The sequence below is a fragment of the Leptonotus elevatus genome, chromosome 10 (assembly GCF_054856555.1).
Source record: "Leptonotus elevatus isolate MCC_2025b chromosome 10, RoL_Lele_1.0, whole genome shotgun sequence".
NCBI classification, from domain to species: domain Eukaryota; kingdom Metazoa; phylum Chordata; class Actinopteri; order Syngnathiformes; family Syngnathidae; genus Leptonotus; species Leptonotus elevatus.
The window spans coordinates 21,446,546-21,464,286 of NC_141248.1; the positions used below are offsets into that span (position 1 = coordinate 21,446,546).

The window sequence follows — 17,741 nt, forward strand, 5'->3', positions numbered from 1 at the left end:
CGTGGCCCTAATATGCCGTCGTAAAAACAAACTAAAACTAGGCATTTTTTAAATAACTAAAACTAATAAAAACTAACAGAACCCCCCCGAAAACGAACTAACTAGCTCACTTTAAAAAACAAAACTCCAAACGAAATAAAAAAATGAAAATCCCAAAACTACAATAACCCCTGGTGATCTTAGCGCTGCTCTATGTGTCACGGCACTCATTCAAAGAAACAAGCGAAAGGGCCTCTTCCTGACTCTGCAAATTTGCATTCACAAGTGTCAAAGTGTGTCAATCTGAACAGGAATAGAAAGAAGCTCGCTCGACTTCCTCAAACAATTCAAGCTCGAGGTGAACTCCTAGGTGCCGCGCGGCGAGCCACAGATCGAGGAGACGCGATGCACGCGGGCGAGGCGGTCTACGCCTCGTTGGAGGCGCTCGTAGCCCTCTGCTGCATCCTGGGAAACGCCCTGGTCGTCGTCGCCGTGCAGACCAGCAAAAGCGTCGGGCAGCCCACCTTCTGTCTGATCGTGTCGCTGGCGGCGGCCGACTGCGCGGTGGGCCTGGTGGCCATCCCGTTGGCCGTGCTGGTGGACGGCAGGGTGAGCACGTCCTTTCGCGCCTGCCTCTTCATCAGCTGCGTGGTCGTCCTTTTGACCCTGGTGTCCATTCTAACCCTCATGGCCATCTCGCTGGACCGTTTTCTCCGTGTGTACGTCCCTCTCAGGTAATCTAAGTTATAGCAGGACTTTTGCAATTTGTAATTTACAATCTACTTGCATTGGGGCCGAGTGGATCCACCAGAATAAGCAAAATTAACAACCAAACCAAATTCACTGTTTTTTTATCTGTGGCGTCCAAACAAGGCCCGTCGTCCATTTTCTAAAAATTACATTTGACATGACTGTTTTGCTATTTAACTCATTCACTGCCATAAATGTATTAAAAAATTAAAAATTAAGGGCGACAGGCCATTACATTTTTTTTAATCGTAATTAATCGCATGACTTCACTAGTTAACTCACGATCTGTTCTAAATGTACAATAAAAAAAAAAATCTAGCTTTTCATACTCTTGTTAACAAAAGAGGAAAAAAAATGTTAAACTAACAGAAATAGTTCAAGTGAATTATTGACGTTTTTAGCCGTCAATGGCAGTGAATGAGTTAATAAAGGAGAAGGAGATGGGGCTACCACTACTAATAATTTCATTTTATATACTGTAGAGATTTTCTAGATAGCCAAAGATACAATTGAACTATTTATAAGTAAAATAGTAACAACATTTCTCTTCATAAAACTGTAGTAAATGATAGATAATTCATTTTTTAGAAGCAAAAAGGGTTTCCACCTTCTGCTCTTTGTTAACTGTTAATTGCGGACATATCACATTAATGATCTACCGGTAGCTGTTTTAAAAATGTTCAGCTTGCTACAGATCGCTTGAAAAAATCAGAAACTTTTTTTTGCCTGATCACATTTTACAATAGCAGTTTTTCCAAATAACGCTAATATGTAAGCAATATAAAATTGCGTAACTATTTTTGCCGTGTTTCATGAATTAATTATTTATTTATTTTTATCTAATGCTTTGATTTTTCTGTTATGTGTCCCTCGGAGAAAAAAGTTTCGACATTCCTGATCTATGTTTATGGTTTCAGTGCATCACATTTGTTTGTTCATTTGGAAATTAGTTTTTTGACACTGCAAATTCTCTAGATGGAGAATTTTTTTTTTTTTTTTTTTTTTTAACATAACAGTGATGGGAAAATGAAGCTTCATGAAGCTTCATGAAACAATTGCAATATATGTATATTTTTACTGGTGGAAATTGATTTAATTTCCAGTGTGTCTTTAAATCAAGAGGAGTAAAAAAAAAAAAAAAAGATCACAAGTGCTTCATGAAGCACAGTCTTCTTGAACTGAAACCAAGTGGGGACGCTGGAGTCGACTTTACCACTCTGCGTCGACTAACCGCTAATCCCGTGTTTTTGGAGTCTCATTTTATCAATGGCCAGTTTACAGAGGATGTCTGTCTGCTGCTCTGTGAAACAATGAAATGCTTGGCCAACAATTTGACGCATCTGAGAGTATGAAAATAAGCTGATGGTGGATGAGAATTTCGGTTAGCTTTGGCTATTGCACTCGCCGCTAGTCTTAAAATAAAATGGCATCAGTGGTATTTGGGACTTGTGGCAAAGAATAAGGGCAGTGGCACAAAGTCAAGCTACCATCAAGGAAACATCCGTCCTGTCTTGTTTCCAGGTACAAAAGGACAGTCACACAAAGACATTCCTGGTCCGCGGTCGCTGCATGTTGGCTTGTCGCCCTGCCTCTGAGTTTCGCGCCCATGCTCGGCTGGCACAACGGAGACGCCGACTCCCTGGGGTCCCCCAACTCCACGCTCACCTGCCAGTTCATCGCCGTGATCCCCATGTCCTACTTGGTCTACTTCAACTTCTTCCTCTGCAGCCTGACGCCGCTGCTCGTCATGTCGGCGCTGTACGGCTACATCTTCTGCGTCATTCGCGGCAACCTCCGAGAAAAGCCCGGCAACGGAGCCCAGGCCAAATCTCACATCTACCTGAAGAAAGAGAGGCAGCTGGCGGGCTCCCTTGCCCTGGTTTTGACCCTTTTTGCCCTTTCCTGGATGCCGCTGCACGTGCTGAACTGCGTGGCCTACTTTGAAATGGCCGAGGTGCCGGTGAGCGCTTTCCACGCGGGCATTCTGCTGTCCCACGCCAACTCGGCTGTGAACCCGGTGGTGTACGCGTTTAAGATCCGCAAGATTAGGGCGGCCTACCTGAAGATCTGGAGGCGGTGCGTCACGTGCGGGGACGAGCTGCAAGGCTCTCAGAACAGCCAGACCACGGACAACAACCAAAGTAGCAACAGTGTGGACAACAATGTTTAAAGTGGCCATCTTATGGAAGTCAGACTTTTTTAAATGCTTGTACAGTATACAGATGGGTTGGTTTTCTTAAGTGCATGTACACCCATCAACTCATTTGCTCACAAAAACGTATCAATAAATTCTATTTTAAATGTTTTAAGTTTCCCAAAGACGTATTTATAAATTTGTATTGTTTTTTTTTAATGCAAGAGCATACAAAAGGCGTTGATGCAGCCTCTCAACTGTACAGAACGGTTGAAGAAATGGTAGTTATTACAAAAACGGCCAGCAGGTGGAAGCAGAGCAAAAGAGATCAACCAGGGCCAAGTTGAAACAAAGCTAATTTCCCCACAATTTGAAATAGACTTGTGAATAATGATGAAATAATATATATATAGCTAATATTCTAATGCTAATTGCTGCAAAACTGAAACAGATAGAAATATCTTTAGAAAATATTTTTTTTATGCAAAAGCATACAGAAGGCTTTGATGTAGCCTCTAAACTGAAGAGAACACTTAAAGCAATTAACAGTTGATACAAAAATGGCCAGTAGGTGGCAGCAGAGTATAAGAGATCAACCAGGGCCATGTTGCAAAAAAGCTATTTCCCCCAAATTTGTGAATAATGATGAAATTGAGCTATATGCTAATGCTAATTGCTGCAAAACGGAAACAGATACAAATATACTTTTTTTTTCCTGTTGAAAGAAGAGACTCTAATCTTTCTTTTGATAGGTTCCATGTTTTTATAGCAATAGAACACAATATTCTGTGGGCCTTGCAAAATCAATCAAAATCCAGTAAAACAGCCGGGAGCAATGGAGGTTGCTTCAGTGAAAATGGCTGGGAGTGAATGAGTTAAGTGTAAATTCACAAAACCAGGCAAACCATTTGTTATCTGGCTATTTCAGAAAATGTGTCTGAACGAACTGATCTGCACTTCTGCCCCACTAATGTGTCAGTGTGGCTAATTTACATAAGCTTGTGATGACTTAGCATTCATTTGCAGTCTGGACACAGAAGGGTGAAAGGGTCTGAAACGTGATCATGCAGCGGCACCTACACACGTGAACAAAATTGTTGGTACCCCTCTGTTATATGTTGTATTTAAATTCAAACAATCATAATCAGCCATTACTTTTGAATTGTCGTAATAGTGAGTCCCTCCCTGAAAACATGTATTATCTTTGCCCACATTCTGGGCTCTCTTCCCCACAAGGAGAAGCAAAACAAAGCGCAATATGTCTCTTTTATTGTTAATCCTCAAATAGTGCACAAATTAAAGTCGTTTTATTGACTTTATATACACTAGCTGTGCTGGGGACACGTTGAAAAAAATGATAGGGAATGCTGAGCGTTCACGCAGGATGCTGGGACATCTACAGCTCTACCGCCCCCAAGTGGCTTTTGAATGTGAGTGACGGCTTTAAAAAAAAAAAAAAACGTTTTTATTTTTATTTTTTTGTCACAATCTGTACTAACTAAATAAGAGAGCATTTCATATTATGTTAAGTAGAAAATTTGTTATTTGAGCTATGAAGCAGGGGTGAGCCATACACTTTTCTTTTAAGTTGACCGCCCCAGCATTTTGTCTATCAACAGTCATGTCATATTAGGATAATAAATTTTGCAGGTTTTTAAAAATTCTAAAATTGGTTAACTAAAATATATGATTTTTTTTTAATATATTAGAATATTTTATACATTGAAATATATTTAGGTGTTTTATATATTTAAATATTTTACAAAGTTTAATATATTTAAATATTTTGGGATAAGTGGTGAAAATAATGAATGGATGGGTATATTTAAATATTTTTTTAAATCCTAAAATTTGCTAACTAAAATGTATTTATTCATTTTTTTTATATTTCTGTATTTTTCTAAAATAAACACTGTGGTGATTATTATTATTATTTTTTAATAAATATCTAGATATAGTTCTAGATTAAAAAAAGAAATTAAACTAAAATTACTTTCACTCCCCAGCAAGGCAACAACAATATCTGGCTAAACCACTGATGCTTAAACCAACATTTTAACATTCACACAAGTGTAAAATAAGATTTGTAAAATAAAATAAAGTCAAACGACTCACCCTCAGAAGCTGCACAAACAGGACGGTGTTTGCAGAGTGACATCTAGTGGCTCAATGACACGCTCCTCTCCCTCTAAGAAGAGAGTAAAGTGGTTTGACAAACATCAGCACGGTGGTTAGAGTCTTTCCTGTGTGTACATTAACTTCCGTGAGGCGAACCTGCTGCAGTTTATGATTCATGGCTGAAATATTGCAGATTGTGGGACTAACAAAGCGATACAGTGAACCACAGCCTATTCACGAGAGTTAAATCAAGATAATTCTTCAAGGCGGATGTCGATACCGATTACTAGTAATCTAGAAGGCTGATAACAGATATTTCAAGCCGATATTCATTTTCACTAAAATAATAATATTGATGGCACAAAAAAAACTAACATAAAATACAAACTCCATCTCTTAACTTTGTTGAATTTTTTTAAGCTCATGTTAATTGAACGACTTTTAGATTTACAAAATATTTTAAATATTACATTTCTTATTATTATTATTTTTATCTTAGTCAATATACATCTTTGTTTTGAAATTCTACCAAAAAGTTCAGATACCTCCTAGGGTCATTAGCATGTCTTAAAAAGTTAAATGAAAACATATACAAGTAAAGAGCTCCCTATTGTTTTCTACATTAATTAAAGTTTTCCAACATTTCAAAATATATGAAATGTAAATTATTTTTGTTTTAGTTTCAAACAAAAACAGAAGGTACAAAGAGTTCCAGGGTCAGTGGCACAAGTTAACTAAAAATATAAATGAAGAGTTCCCTTAAGTTAACAGTTTTAAATGGATCAATTATTGGCCGTATAATTCTTCAAAATGGCCGATGCCGATTTTCCTCAAAATTCTCAATATCGGCGCTGATTATCGGCCAATAATTGCGAGATTTGAGAGTGGGTGAGTTTTTCAGCAAATAGCTGATAACCAACTGATCAGCTGCTAACTAAAAGTTTACCACCACGGCTGACTGACTGTATCACTCAGTCGAAAAAAATTCAAAAAATATTTTTAAAATGACAATAAATTTCTCCACGTTGCCTCACTTTGCCTGTGACGTGTAAACACGCGCAGCAATCAGCGCTAATGCATCCATTTCCAATTAAAGTTATATTCAAAAAGCCCTTGCCAAAAAGCATCCTTCCCGTAATTACGCTGAGACCACATCCTTGGAGAACACACACACACACACACACACACACCCCCACACACACACAGTTCGAACGACTGCAGAAAACAACGTCCCTCCCCTCAATCACTGGTCTGTGAATGCAGGCCAGAGAGCGAGAGAGAGAGAGAGAGAGAGAGAGAGAGAGAGAGAGAGAAAGTGCGAGACTTGTGATAGTCTGCAGAATCTGTGCAGCTTGCACTCTGCATCTCCAACATCTCAGGAAGAACACGATGGACGCTCGAAAAGTGGACGCCAGAAGTTGGGCCCGTTTGCATCTACCGTGGTGAACCATGTCTTCCTCTCCCGAGGTGAAGGAACGGGAGCCCGTGGACACGCTCACGCTGTACATCTCGGTGGAGGCGGCCATCGCCCTGGCGTCGGTGGTGGGCAACGTGCTGGTTGTCCTGGTGGTGTGCGTGAACCGCGCCCTGCGGAACACCACCTTCTGTTTCATCGTGTCCCTGGCGGCGGCCGACATCGCCGTGGGCGTCCTGGTGATCCCGCTGGCCGTCACCATCAGCCTGGGGATCAGTACGCAGTTCTACACGTGCCTGTTCCTGTCCTGCCTGCTGGTGATCATCACTCAGGGTTCCATCTTGTCGCTGCTCGCTATTGCCATCGACCGCTACCTGAGGGTCAAGATACCCATCAGGTGAAGGAATAAAAAAAAAAAAATGATAATAATAATATATTTTGCTCCTCTCGCCACGATTTGGAATTCCAATGAGTTTTTCCAGTCACTGTGGATTGAACCAATTAGAAGGTTCTAAACTCAAACACTAATTTCAAACTCTAACCCTGGCTTTAAACCCTAATAATGTCAAACCCTGACCCAGGCTTAAAATCATAATTTCAAAATCATAGATCGAAACTAGGGGTGCACCGATCGATCAGCCCCGATTCCCTTAATTTTGGAAGATCGGCGATCGGCCGATCCCTTAAAATGAAAGCGATCTTTTCCACCAATCTCATCTCCCTCCTCAGAGGTCTGAAAAAGTCCGCCACTGTCCTCTTCTGCTCGCTTCATTTTTTTTTGTGTGCATTGGGAGGCATACAGTATGTAACAGCTCAAGATCTACAAAAAAGTATTTTGTCGCCATACGCTGAACTTAACAGGAAGTCCACAGTTTTGACTTCGTTCTGCAATTTTGACATTTTATAAATGTCATATTTTAACGAACTTTCCCCGATCGTCTTCAATCTTTGGGTGCTTCTTCTAGAGATTTTTAAGATGAAAAGTTATTGAAAGCTTTTTACTAATCCAGGCTGGAAACTGAATGTGCACAGATTCCAATTTTTTGGGCCAATCCCCAATCTTTAAGACGTCTGACCTCCGATCCGGATTTTTGTCCATCGCGATATTTTCATGTATGCTGCGGGTGTACACCTTTAATGTTCCCGTCTTGTTTTATCGTAAAACATTGAACAATACCAACAGAACAATACAAATGGGTTGTTTTAACTGCACATAAAGTAGCTCTCTCAAATCTGACTTTTTCAGGCCTCTGCAGTGGGAGATGAGATCGGCACGGAGCCCCTAAGGTGACATGGAAGGGGGCCGGGGGGGATTTGCATTCTCTTGCAAAGATTGCGTTCCCTCGCAAAAACGTTTGCGTTCGCTCGCAATGATTGCGAGATAACGCAAACTTTTTTTGTTGTTGATGTATTTCCGGGTCATCTTCCGTGTGACCAAAAACCGACGAGGATAGAGCGTGTACAGCAGCGGGAAAGCTTTCCCATCGTCGCGGCACGGTGGCTGACTGGTTAGCACGTCCGCCTCTCAGTGCAGAGGACGTGAGATCGAGTCCGGGCTTCGGCCTTCCTGGGTGGAGTTTGCATGTTCTCCCTGCGTGCTTGCGTGGGTTTTCTCCGGGTACTCCGGTTTCCTCCCGCATTCCAAAGACATGCGTGTCAAGTTGTCCATAGGTGTGATTGTGAGTGCGGATGGTTGTTCGTCTCTGCGTGCCCTGCGATTGGCTGGCAACCAGTTCAGGGTGTACCCCGCCTACTGCCCGAAGCCAGCTGGGATAGGCTCCAGCAACCCTTGTGAGGATAAGCGGTTAAGAAAAGGGATAGATGGATGTCACCTTAGAGCACAGGTGGGCAATCTCGGTCCTCGAGGGCCGGAGTCCTGCAGGTTTTGGAGGTTTCTTACTTCTAACACAAGCTGATTCTAATCAACAGGATCGTTATCAGGCTTATGCAGAGCTTGCTGATGAGCTGATAATATATCAGCTGTGTTGGAGAAGGGCAACATGCAAAACCTGCAGGACTCCGGCCCTCGATGCCCACCTCTGCCTTAGAGGCTCGGTGGATACGATCAGTTTTCTTTTCAAAGAACGGCAAGATTTGAAGGAAATCAGTGCAGATTCCGATCCCAGACTGTCAACAAAAAACCCCAAACCGTGACTTGGCGTTCTTGCCGTTTAATCTCCTTCAATGGCTGTTCCGCCGCTCGTTCCGTTCATTGCAAAGCAAAGCGGCCGCTTTTATTTCATCTGCGTCGGCGGAAACATTTGACATCACAAAAAGCCAACATCAGCTCATTCTGCCCACGCGGTCAGTCGAGACGAGGTACACTTCGGTTGTTTACGCCTTCCATAGCGTCATATATCCTTTGGCCGATCAATGCGCTTGTTACATCGCAGGCTTTCAGCAAAATTAAAACGTCTGCTCAAAGAACTGACTTTCTTTACATTTGCCCATATCTCACTTGACGGTTTTATTGGTTTGCTGCTTTCAAAAAAAAAGGTACAGCGCCGTCGTGACGCAGGGGCGCGCGTACGTGGCCGTGTGCCTGTGCTGGGTGGTCTCCTTCCTGGCGGGCCTGGTGCCCATGCTGGGCTGGAACAACCGGCAAGTCCTGGGCAACCTGAGCGGCTCCGACCACATGGTGTGCGAGTTCACCGCCGTCATGCGGATGGACTACATGGTCTACTTCAACTTCTTCGGCTGGGTGGTGGCGCCCCTGGCGGTCATGATCGCGCTGTACGCCGAGATCTTCCGCGTCATCCGCCGGCAGCTCCAGCGGCGGGCCCAGGCCACGTCGGACAGCGAGCGCTACTACCGGAAGGAGCTGAAGCTAGCCAAATCCCTGGCGCTGGTGGTGCTGCTCTTCGCCGTGTGCTGGCTGCCGCTCCACATCGTCAACTGCCTCGACTTCTTCCACCCGGGACGCGCCACGCCCAAGATGGCCGTCTACGCGGGCATCTTCATGTCGCACGTCAACTCGGCGCTCAATCCGTTGGTGTACGCCTTCCGGATCAAGCGTTTCCGGGTCACGCTGCTGGAGGTGGTGCGGGGCTGCGCGGCGTGCCGCGGCGGCGCGGGGCCAAGCCCGTACCCGGGCAGCACGCCGGCACTTGCCGAGAAAGTGGACGCGGGTTTGCCGCCAGGTCTGCAGCATGCAGATGACGCTAAGTGAGCCACTTGCAGTTTTCTCGGTTCTCAAACTGGGGTCCGCAAGCCGTAGCTTGGGGAACGGCTGAACAATTGAGTTCAAATCAACATCGCAACGCATAGGCTATCATTTGGAAACAAAATAATGCTTCATTTTAGTTAGTTGGTGTAGCTTTATTATAAATCTGTCTCATTTATTTATTTATTTATTTATATAGTGTCAGTGCTCAAGAAGTGCAGCCCACGTTTACATATCATTTGGTTCACGAAATGTTGACCTGATTTGTTTGCATTATTGTTGTCGTAGGATTTATGACTTACTGACTGAAATTATTTTTACGTCATCCTTGTTTGGGAGAATTTTGTGAAGTTGTCGTGACAAATGCTTCAAAGGGAAATCAACCCAAAAATGTCCCGAAAAACAATATGTTCTATTTAGGCCCACTCGTCTAAACGTGGTATTTTGATTAATATTGCGTTTGTGGAATATGAATTATGAAGTCGACCTATTTTTATCCATCTCATGGGGCGGCCATTTTGTGACTTGCTGTCGACTGAAAATGACGTCACAGTTGCTCAGGGCAAAGGCAACGGACAATCATAGCGCACCTGTTTTCTGAAGCTGTGTCGTGATTGGTTGTTACCTGAGCCCAGATCAACTGTGATGTCATTTTCAGTCGACAGCAAGTGACAAAATGGCCGCCCCCTTATATGGATAAAAACGGGTAGATTTTAGACTCACGTTGCACAAAATGTGTTTAACATGTTATAAAAAACATTTTGTGTTGACTCAATGACTTTAGCGTAAGACTAAACTATTGAATACATGGGAAGACGACATTTGGGGGGAAAAAAACAATCGCACATTGAATCGCAATCACAATATTGAAAGTGGCAATTTCAAGACGTGCTGGCCGCTGTTTCCATCATCTGTATGTTTATTTTTATTTTTTTATTATTGATTTCCCACTTGATTCACATTGAATTGCACATGCACAACCTTATGGCTGGTACAGGTGTACCTAATGAAGTGTCCAATAAGTGTACATTTGCAAAACGAAACATCGCCAGAATAAAGAAAAACATTTGCTCTACCATCACTACGTTGTATGCTTGATTGACAGATGTGTCAGAAGCACATGAAAAAGTAAATGGTTTATTATGAAACCCAATCTTTGCTTCAAACCCAAACTTGAAAGCTCAACCCTTATTTTGTAAACTTAGCATAAAACCCTAATCTAAAACCTTAACGCTAATTTAGAAAACCAAATTTTTGATCGCGTCCTGCTGGAGCAGCTGCGGCCCGGCAGCTGAGAGAGTTTGGATGCATTTGCGTAAAAAGCCACGGCACCGTCACGGCGCGTGATTCATGTGGAGCTGCGTCGGCTCTGCTCGGCTTGGCGTTGCCGTTGGGCTCCGCTTCAGACGCACGCTTTCAGCACAAAATTTGTTATATGAGTCGACATGTCGGCCGGAATATTAGGTACGTCCCTGATGATATCCACAGAGTAGCTAACACCGATGCTAACTTCAAAGACTAATTTAAAACACTAACCTTTTTTCTTTTTTTTTTAATCTGAAGACGTAACTCTTGCTAAAAGTCTAATTTCAACCCTTAAACCCTAGTTTAAAGTTCTGACCCTATCTTGGAACCCTATTTTGAAACACAACTTTTGAAGCCCTATTACTAGCTTCAAACCCAAACTTGTATCCCGAGCCCTATCTTGAAATCCTAATCTTTATTTCAAAATCAAGTTTTAAACCAAAATCCTAGTTTGAAACCCTATCCTATGATTCAAACTTAAATTTAAAACCCAAACTCAAGCTTACAATTTAAAACCCTAGCCCTTTTTTCAAGCCCCAATTTCAAACTCCAACCCCAGTTTGAAACCCTAATCCGGTCTGAAAACCCTCATTTGAAACCCAAATTTTATACCCGAGCCTTTCCTTCAAAGTGTTTGAAAACTCTAACCATGGCAAGTTTGAATGCCTTATTTTTGAATCCTAACTTGATGCCCTAACCTTTTGCTTCAAAACTAAATTCAATGCCATATCCTAAATCTGAGGCCCTAATTTGAAAGACTGATTCATCTTTGAAACCCTAACACAGGCTTCAAACCTAAATTGGAAACCCTCATTTGAAACTCTAAACAAGGCTTTTAACCCCAAGTCGACTTCCACCCTATGTTTGAAACCCCAGGCCACATTTAGACCCTAATTTGAAACTGTAACCCATATCAGAAACACTAACATGATACGCTTTGCTTCAAATCTTAATTTGCAACATTAACTCTCGTTTGAAACCCTAACCCAGGCTTCAAACCTTAATTTTAATTCAAACTTGGATTATTTACTGCAAACCATCATTTGAAACCCTATTTTTTTGTTTAAAAGCCTAATTTGAAACCCTAATCTAGACTTCAAACTCGAGTTTGAAACCCAACTTTAATTTAAAACCTTACTCCAGTTTGAAACCCACATTGAAATCCATAACCTCGGTTTGAAACCAACGTTTAAAGCCTTATTTCAAAACCCTAATCCTTGTTTGAATTAAAAGCATTCGTTGAAGCTCAAACTTGATTCACTCGGTAGGCCTAATTTGAAACCATAACGCAAAATGTTTTGGACAGAGCTCTTGCCAAGCCTTTTCATACTGATTGGATATCGTCTCTATGAACGTTGCCCTCACAATGACACTGCTGCTTATCACCATCTGCCAACCTTCATCCTTGATGAGGGATTTCAAAAGTGCTGAGTGTGCTCTAATCCTCAGCCGTCATCTTAGCGAGGCCAGGCTCCTTACATTTATTACTTCTGCAACGTACTCCTCACATCGCCCAAAATAAAAGTGGCCTAAACTCTGGTTCATCTTCCACGGTGATCTAATCAGGTAGGATCATCCTTTGTCTGGAATTCCAACAGACGTTTTTTTTTTTTTTTTTTTTCTTCCTAACAAGCTTTCATTGCGGTTATCAGACAAGAAGGTTCATCATTCAAGGCCTGCGCAATGGCTAACACGCAAGGAGCCGAGCGTGGCCGGGAAGTGGAGGCTCCCGAGGCGGACGTGGACGAAGCTGAAGCGGCCTTATCGCACTTTGGCAAATACAGCGACGCCAGGCGGGCGCGTCCGTGGGAGCAGTGGAGCGCCAGAGAGAAGGCCAACTATTACATCGACCGCTTCTTCTTCGGCTTCCTGGTCGTCTTTCTGCTCGTGCTGTTGGCCGAGTGCGCGTACAAAATGTGGTACGTGACCAACGTAAGGAAGATTGTGGAGTTTGCGTCTGACGCTGCGGTCTTCCTCATTGACCGGCTCCTCGCTCAGGAGGGAGACGACGGTGAGCTGGCTGAACTCTGAATTAGAACGAGATGATTTATTTTTCAACAGTGTTTTGCTTGTATAAGAAATAAAATGACCTGCAAAATAATTTTGTAACACACAAATGTGATGTAAATATAACTTTTATGTCTGCTTGTCATTTCAAGGAAATAAATATGTACTCCACAAACTGGGTCAATTTCTATTTTCGTAACATTGTTGCAAAATAATTGATGGTGGGGGAAAAAAAACAAGAACTTTGATATTAAAATTAAGTCAGCCTTTTTTTTTTTTTACAATATTATCTTATGTTGTATGAACCTCAGTCTAAATACAGCATTCTGATTAATATTGCATAAATGCTAGCTGCTCAATTGCAGATAGCAAAATTGCTCCTCTAAGGGGGAAAAAAATGTGTTGAGCCATGCAAGGAGTATTAACGACAGCAGCAACAGATTTAGAGAAGCAAATGGCCGTAATTAAGAGAATCGTTTGATGTGTTATTTTCTTCCACTCAGTATGAGCGCACATTTCAGTACAAAACTATTTAATGTGCAAGTGTTGTTTTGTTGTGCCAAATGTTATGTACTGTACTTGTACTTTCGGAGTTGAATCAGTAACCTACGACATCAACTTGGATTAGTCTATAGGCCTACAGAGTGAGTCCTTAAACTAGCCACTAAGAGAACATTTTAATTAACAACTTTCAGTGTAATGTAAGACGATTGGACAACACTCCAACCACAATTATACACATTATTGAAGTCAGATGTTTTTGCATTGCGTTGAATTTGTGACACATCTCCTTCCTCATTACATTTGATTGGGCAGGTGTAACTAATTAAATGTCGGCAACTAGAACTGGATAACAGCAATAACATACTCAACAAAGAATGAATTACCATGGTTGCATAATAATCAATGGCTTTACGTGTTGAAATACAAATTGCAAAAATACTACGAGAGACAACAAACTTACATCGGCGTGTCCATGGCGCATGCGCATTGCGTTATTCCAACTCGTAAGTGACGGTTTACACTGAAGTAGCGGCGAATTTATTTTATTTTATTATTATTTATATTTTTTCATTTTATTCTCTATGTTCAATCATATTGTTAGAATGCTTATGCTCAATCTATGTAAAGTAATTTGCCATTTGATGATACATGGAAAGTCGTGACGTATTGACTGGCGTCTAAACGGACCAATTGGATGTCAACATCCCAGTCTTACATCTTTTCGAAACGCCCCCCATCCCTCTCTCTCTTTTGGATTTCCGAGCGTGACCGACGTTTCGTGTCTGTTCAGACTTAAAGTAAGTCAAAACCACCATCGTTTGTCTCGTGTTCGCTGAGTATGTGAATATAATAGTATTAGGGACGCATCTACCCCATGCCTGCATCTCATAGTCTATAAGGTTTTAACCGGGGCCCAACGCCGATTTGTGTTGTGCCATAAATGGAGGACGGGGGAACGATCTGGCGTCATGCTTCCATTATTACATCGCACATATAGATTTCTTGCTTCTACAACAAAATTCATTACGTTTACTTCATACGCTGAATAAGGTTTACTTACGTCGCCTTCCTTCTGATCATGCTTTCAAATGCCTGTCGGTGGCGGCTGCTAACATTAGCGAGGCTAGGCTAGGCTAGTTAAGCTAGGACAACAGGTCCTCTTAAGAGTCATCCGGGGTGGGAGACAGGCCGTTTGGTAGGATTCGAAGAAACTTTGTAGTTCAACATTTTCTATGAAATTTCATTTTAAAGTCAAGTTTGATATTTAAGTTTTTGTGGTAAAAGTTAGGGATAAGAAGCCGTTTTCTTCTTAGATTGAATTCCTTTTTTTATTTTTTGTTATATTATTTTTCAAGACTACATATTTATTTTTAACAGTGCCTGATAATTAAATAATCAAATTAAGGAAGTGAAATAAAATAATTTTCATTTAATAATTATTAATAATAATTTTGTCTGGTGTAGTGCAAAAGCCAAAGCAGTTGTTGTCGTCTTTGTAGCCTTGTATTTTAATCCCTTTGTAACATTGTTTCTTGATGTTATTTAATAGGATAATGGAAACCACACTTAACGTCGTAACCTTTTATAATTTCTTCCCTCTGACAATGCAAAACCAAGCGGACAACATTGCTTGCAAGTTGCATTTCACTTGCTCATTTTGTATTGGTATTGTACAAATCGATTTTAATCCAAATAATTGATGGGATATTTGGTCTCCAGTGTAAAATAATTGAAATAATGCAGCCCTACTACTAGCTACTCATCCCCTAACGTGATTCCTAGATGCTCGATGTGACTTCTTTTGAAGGAAGATGTCAACTGAATTGTAACGTGTCTGTGATGTCACCAGAATGCGTTACGTGGCCGCTTACCTGTTGGCTGTCCTCGGTGGGAAAAACAGCCCCTCGGCCAAAGACATCAAGGCCATTTTGAGCAGCGTAGGGATCGAGGCTGATGATGAACGCTTAAACAAGGTATGCAGTTAATTCAGCAGTATACATTACCACTAACTAATTCGAATCCTCTCCTTCGTGGGCTGTTAGGTTAAAGACTACTCCGTAGTAAAAGTCTGAAAAATGTAAATGCACCGTCTTTTAATTACTCCCTAGGCATGTTCTTATAACATATATGGTACTTACATTTGTTAAAGGTCTATAAACACATTTTGAAAACAATACAAATGCATTTAAACGCCCATATCAAGAGAAAGCAAGAGCAATAGATCACAACAAATTAATGTACAAATAGTATTCAATAACAGAGTAATAACTAATAACACTTAAATGTGAGTTAATTCCCCTACATTCTTCAAGTTCAACTGTAAATAGCCCAAGTTAACATTTTTCATTAGTAATTGCTGTTTTTTTAACTTAAGCAGTATTCCTGTGCAGGTCATTCGTGAGTTGGAAGGGAAAAACATCAATGAAGTCATGAATTCAGGTAAATGTTTTATAATAAGATTTTTTTTTTTTAAATGCTTCACCAAGAAATGCTAAATTTTCTTTTCGCTTGCAGGCCTCTCTAAGTTAGCCTCCGTACCAGCGGGTGGCGCTGTGGCGGCTCCTGCCGCTGCAGGTAGGGCCGTTAGCGCAGGGGCTGCACCTGCTGCTGGTATGTATACGTTACTGGTTGACTTGTGTATACTTTGAATTATTATAGAAGGCAAATAAACAATCCTGACTGTTATCCTTTTGTTTTTTTCAGTGGAAGAGAAAAAGGAGGAGAAGAAGGAAGAATCAGAAGAGTCTGATGAAGACATGGGCTTTGGACTCTTTGATTAATCTGCCTTTATTACTAAAAAGCAATAAAAAAGTAAAAGGTTTACACAGAATACAGTGTTTGAGACCTTCTTTTTTTTTTTACTCCCAAAAAATACATTTTGCAGAAGGGAAGCTCACCATTAGTCCTGACACAAAAACAGCACAAACAAAGTTTTTTTTTTTCTCATTTTAACAGATTTTGTATTTATTTATTTTTCTGCTAGACTCACCACATGACATGGATAATAAAATCACATCGTCCATTGCTTGGCCAAACTTTTTTGCGCACACAATAATTTGCTATTGTAAATATTGAACGGGTTAACGTTTACGATTGTTGGCCCCATCTGGTGATGGGATTGGTCGGGATTGCGAGAGTTACTGTGGTTACCCCATGACGACCAACGGCACACCTCACCAAAAGATGTTGTAGTACCGAAGCTGGCATCTGAGGGGCAGTAAAGTGCCACTTGTGAAAAACTTCCCACTCTACACCACCGAGTGATGATCTTTTTGAGACATCCTACAAAGCGACCCTAACAGATTGTTTTTTTTTAATATATTTTTTTATACTATTTACTACATGAGTATTGCCATTTTATCAAACTTACTGTACATAAACTAATGACAAAAAAAACACCAGACAATTTGCATTGAGAAAGCAAATCTAAAATGTGATCATATCTGTTGGGTAACCCTTTTTTTTCACAGGATGTTGCGCCATGCCGCATATCTCCGACCACACACTGATGTCACAGTGGTGTCACTGCTGTTATTTTTTCCCCTCCACTTTTGCTTCCTGTTTCACTTAGCTCTTATCAGAAAACGACACTTAGCTCTTATCAGAAAACGACTGTGCTGGAATTGCATCGGGGAATCCACGACAGGCAGCCCATAAACATTTCTACATTTAAGATCTCAGTCTGAGGCTTTGACGTCACATTGTAGTTTGCTTTTGTGGTGTGGCAGTGGACAGTCACTAAGAACTTGAGTGCCGTGTTGTTGGGAAAGTGCGGCTTTGCACACCCAAAAGTATATGTTTGCATTTTCCGCGCTTTTTATCACTGTCCAAGAAAAGCATGTCTATCAATTTTTTTTCGACTTTTTTTTTTCTCTTTAAACCAAAATATATATATTGCAGCCATAATAATTTTTCAAAATTGGGGATGGAAATGAAACCACTGAAATGTCTAAAAACATATCTGAAACACTTAGAAAGCTTACCTTACCTATTTTTCAACTTAAAAATCCCAAAATTGGAGTTGTGATTATTTTTTATATATTTTTTTGTGGATATATGTATATATAAAATGAAAACCCATTTTGGTTTGAATGCAATAAAAGTTACCAACAATATTTTTTAATATATAAAAAACATACAATAATTATGAGGTTTATTATTAATAACAATAATATTTAACAGCAGCAATATTGGCATCCATTAAAATCCATCAATTAAAAAAAACATGTTTGTTATTTGTGAGTTTAAAAAAAATCAATACAGGTAGGTAACAAACTTTGTTGAATGCAAAAATAAATAAAATCTGAAAATATAGCATGATATCTTTGTCACTGGACAAGCACAATACTGTCGTCCAGTCAAATGTA

The 17,741-nt window shown here is 40.9% G+C and overlaps 4 protein-coding genes across 4 annotated transcripts; all 4 read left to right on the top strand.

Annotated features, from left to right (window-relative positions):
• The first annotated feature begins 228 nt into the window (after positions 1 to 228).
• Positions 229 to 3,034, top strand: LOC147167592 (adenosine receptor A1-like). Its single transcript, XM_086086020.1, has 2 exons — positions 229 to 713; positions 2,251 to 3,034. The coding sequence occupies exons 1-2, from the start codon at positions 385 to 387 to the stop codon at positions 2,897 to 2,899; spliced, it is 978 nt and encodes a 325-aa protein (XP_085942146.1). The 5' UTR covers positions 229 to 384; the 3' UTR covers positions 2,900 to 3,034.
• A 3,307-nt stretch (positions 3,035 to 6,341) lies between these two features.
• On the top strand, positions 6,342 to 9,564 carry LOC147167593 (adenosine receptor A1). Its single transcript, XM_086087464.1, has 2 exons — positions 6,342 to 6,792; positions 8,892 to 9,564. The coding sequence occupies exons 1-2, from the start codon at positions 6,431 to 6,433 to the stop codon at positions 9,562 to 9,564; spliced, it is 1,035 nt and encodes a 344-aa protein (XP_085943590.1). The 5' UTR covers positions 6,342 to 6,430.
• A 2,716-nt stretch (positions 9,565 to 12,280) lies between these two features.
• Positions 12,281 to 13,045, top strand: LOC147167594 (uncharacterized). The gene is made up of 2 exons (XM_086087853.1): positions 12,281 to 12,429; positions 12,516 to 13,045. The coding sequence occupies exon 2, from the start codon at positions 12,547 to 12,549 to the stop codon at positions 12,892 to 12,894; it is 348 nt and encodes a 115-aa protein (XP_085943979.1). The 5' UTR covers positions 12,281 to 12,429; positions 12,516 to 12,546; the 3' UTR covers positions 12,895 to 13,045.
• A 992-nt stretch (positions 13,046 to 14,037) lies between these two features.
• Positions 14,038 to 16,204, top strand: rplp2a (ribosomal protein, large P2a). Its single transcript, XM_086087854.1, has 5 exons — positions 14,038 to 14,171; positions 15,224 to 15,347; positions 15,765 to 15,813; positions 15,889 to 15,984; positions 16,078 to 16,204. The coding sequence occupies exons 2-5, from the start codon at positions 15,225 to 15,227 to the stop codon at positions 16,152 to 16,154; spliced, it is 345 nt and encodes a 114-aa protein (XP_085943980.1). The 5' UTR covers positions 14,038 to 14,171; position 15,224; the 3' UTR covers positions 16,155 to 16,204.
• The last annotated feature ends 1,537 nt before the right edge of the window (positions 16,205 to 17,741 follow it).

What these genes read in the sequence shown, in the direction of transcription:
- LOC147167592 (XM_086086020.1), top strand. Translation starts at nt 385, where the DNA reads ATGCACGCGGGCGAGGCGGTCTACGCCTCGTTGGAGGCGCTCGTAGCC. An exon ending in CGTGTGTACGTCCCTCTCAG is followed by an intron (nt 714 to 2,250) that starts GTAATCTAAGTT and finishes TCTTGTTTCCAG; the next exon opens with GTACAAAAGGACAGTCACAC.
- LOC147167593 (XM_086087464.1), top strand. Translation starts at nt 6,431, where the DNA reads ATGTCTTCCTCTCCCGAGGTGAAGGAACGGGAGCCCGTGGACACGCTC. An exon ending in AGGGTCAAGATACCCATCAG is followed by an intron (nt 6,793 to 8,891) that starts GTGAAGGAATAA and finishes TCAAAAAAAAAG; the next exon opens with GTACAGCGCCGTCGTGACGC.
- rplp2a (XM_086087854.1), top strand. Translation starts at nt 15,225, where the DNA reads ATGCGTTACGTGGCCGCTTACCTGTTGGCTGTCCTCGGTGGGAAAAAC. An exon ending in CAATGAAGTCATGAATTCAG is followed by an intron (nt 15,814 to 15,888) that starts GTAAATGTTTTA and finishes TTTCGCTTGCAG; the next exon opens with GCCTCTCTAAGTTAGCCTCC. An exon ending in AGGGGCTGCACCTGCTGCTG is followed by an intron (nt 15,985 to 16,077) that starts GTATGTATACGT and finishes TGTTTTTTTCAG; the next exon opens with TGGAAGAGAAAAAGGAGGAG.
- LOC147167594 (XM_086087853.1), top strand. Translation starts at nt 12,547, where the DNA reads ATGGCTAACACGCAAGGAGCCGAGCGTGGCCGGGAAGTGGAGGCTCCC.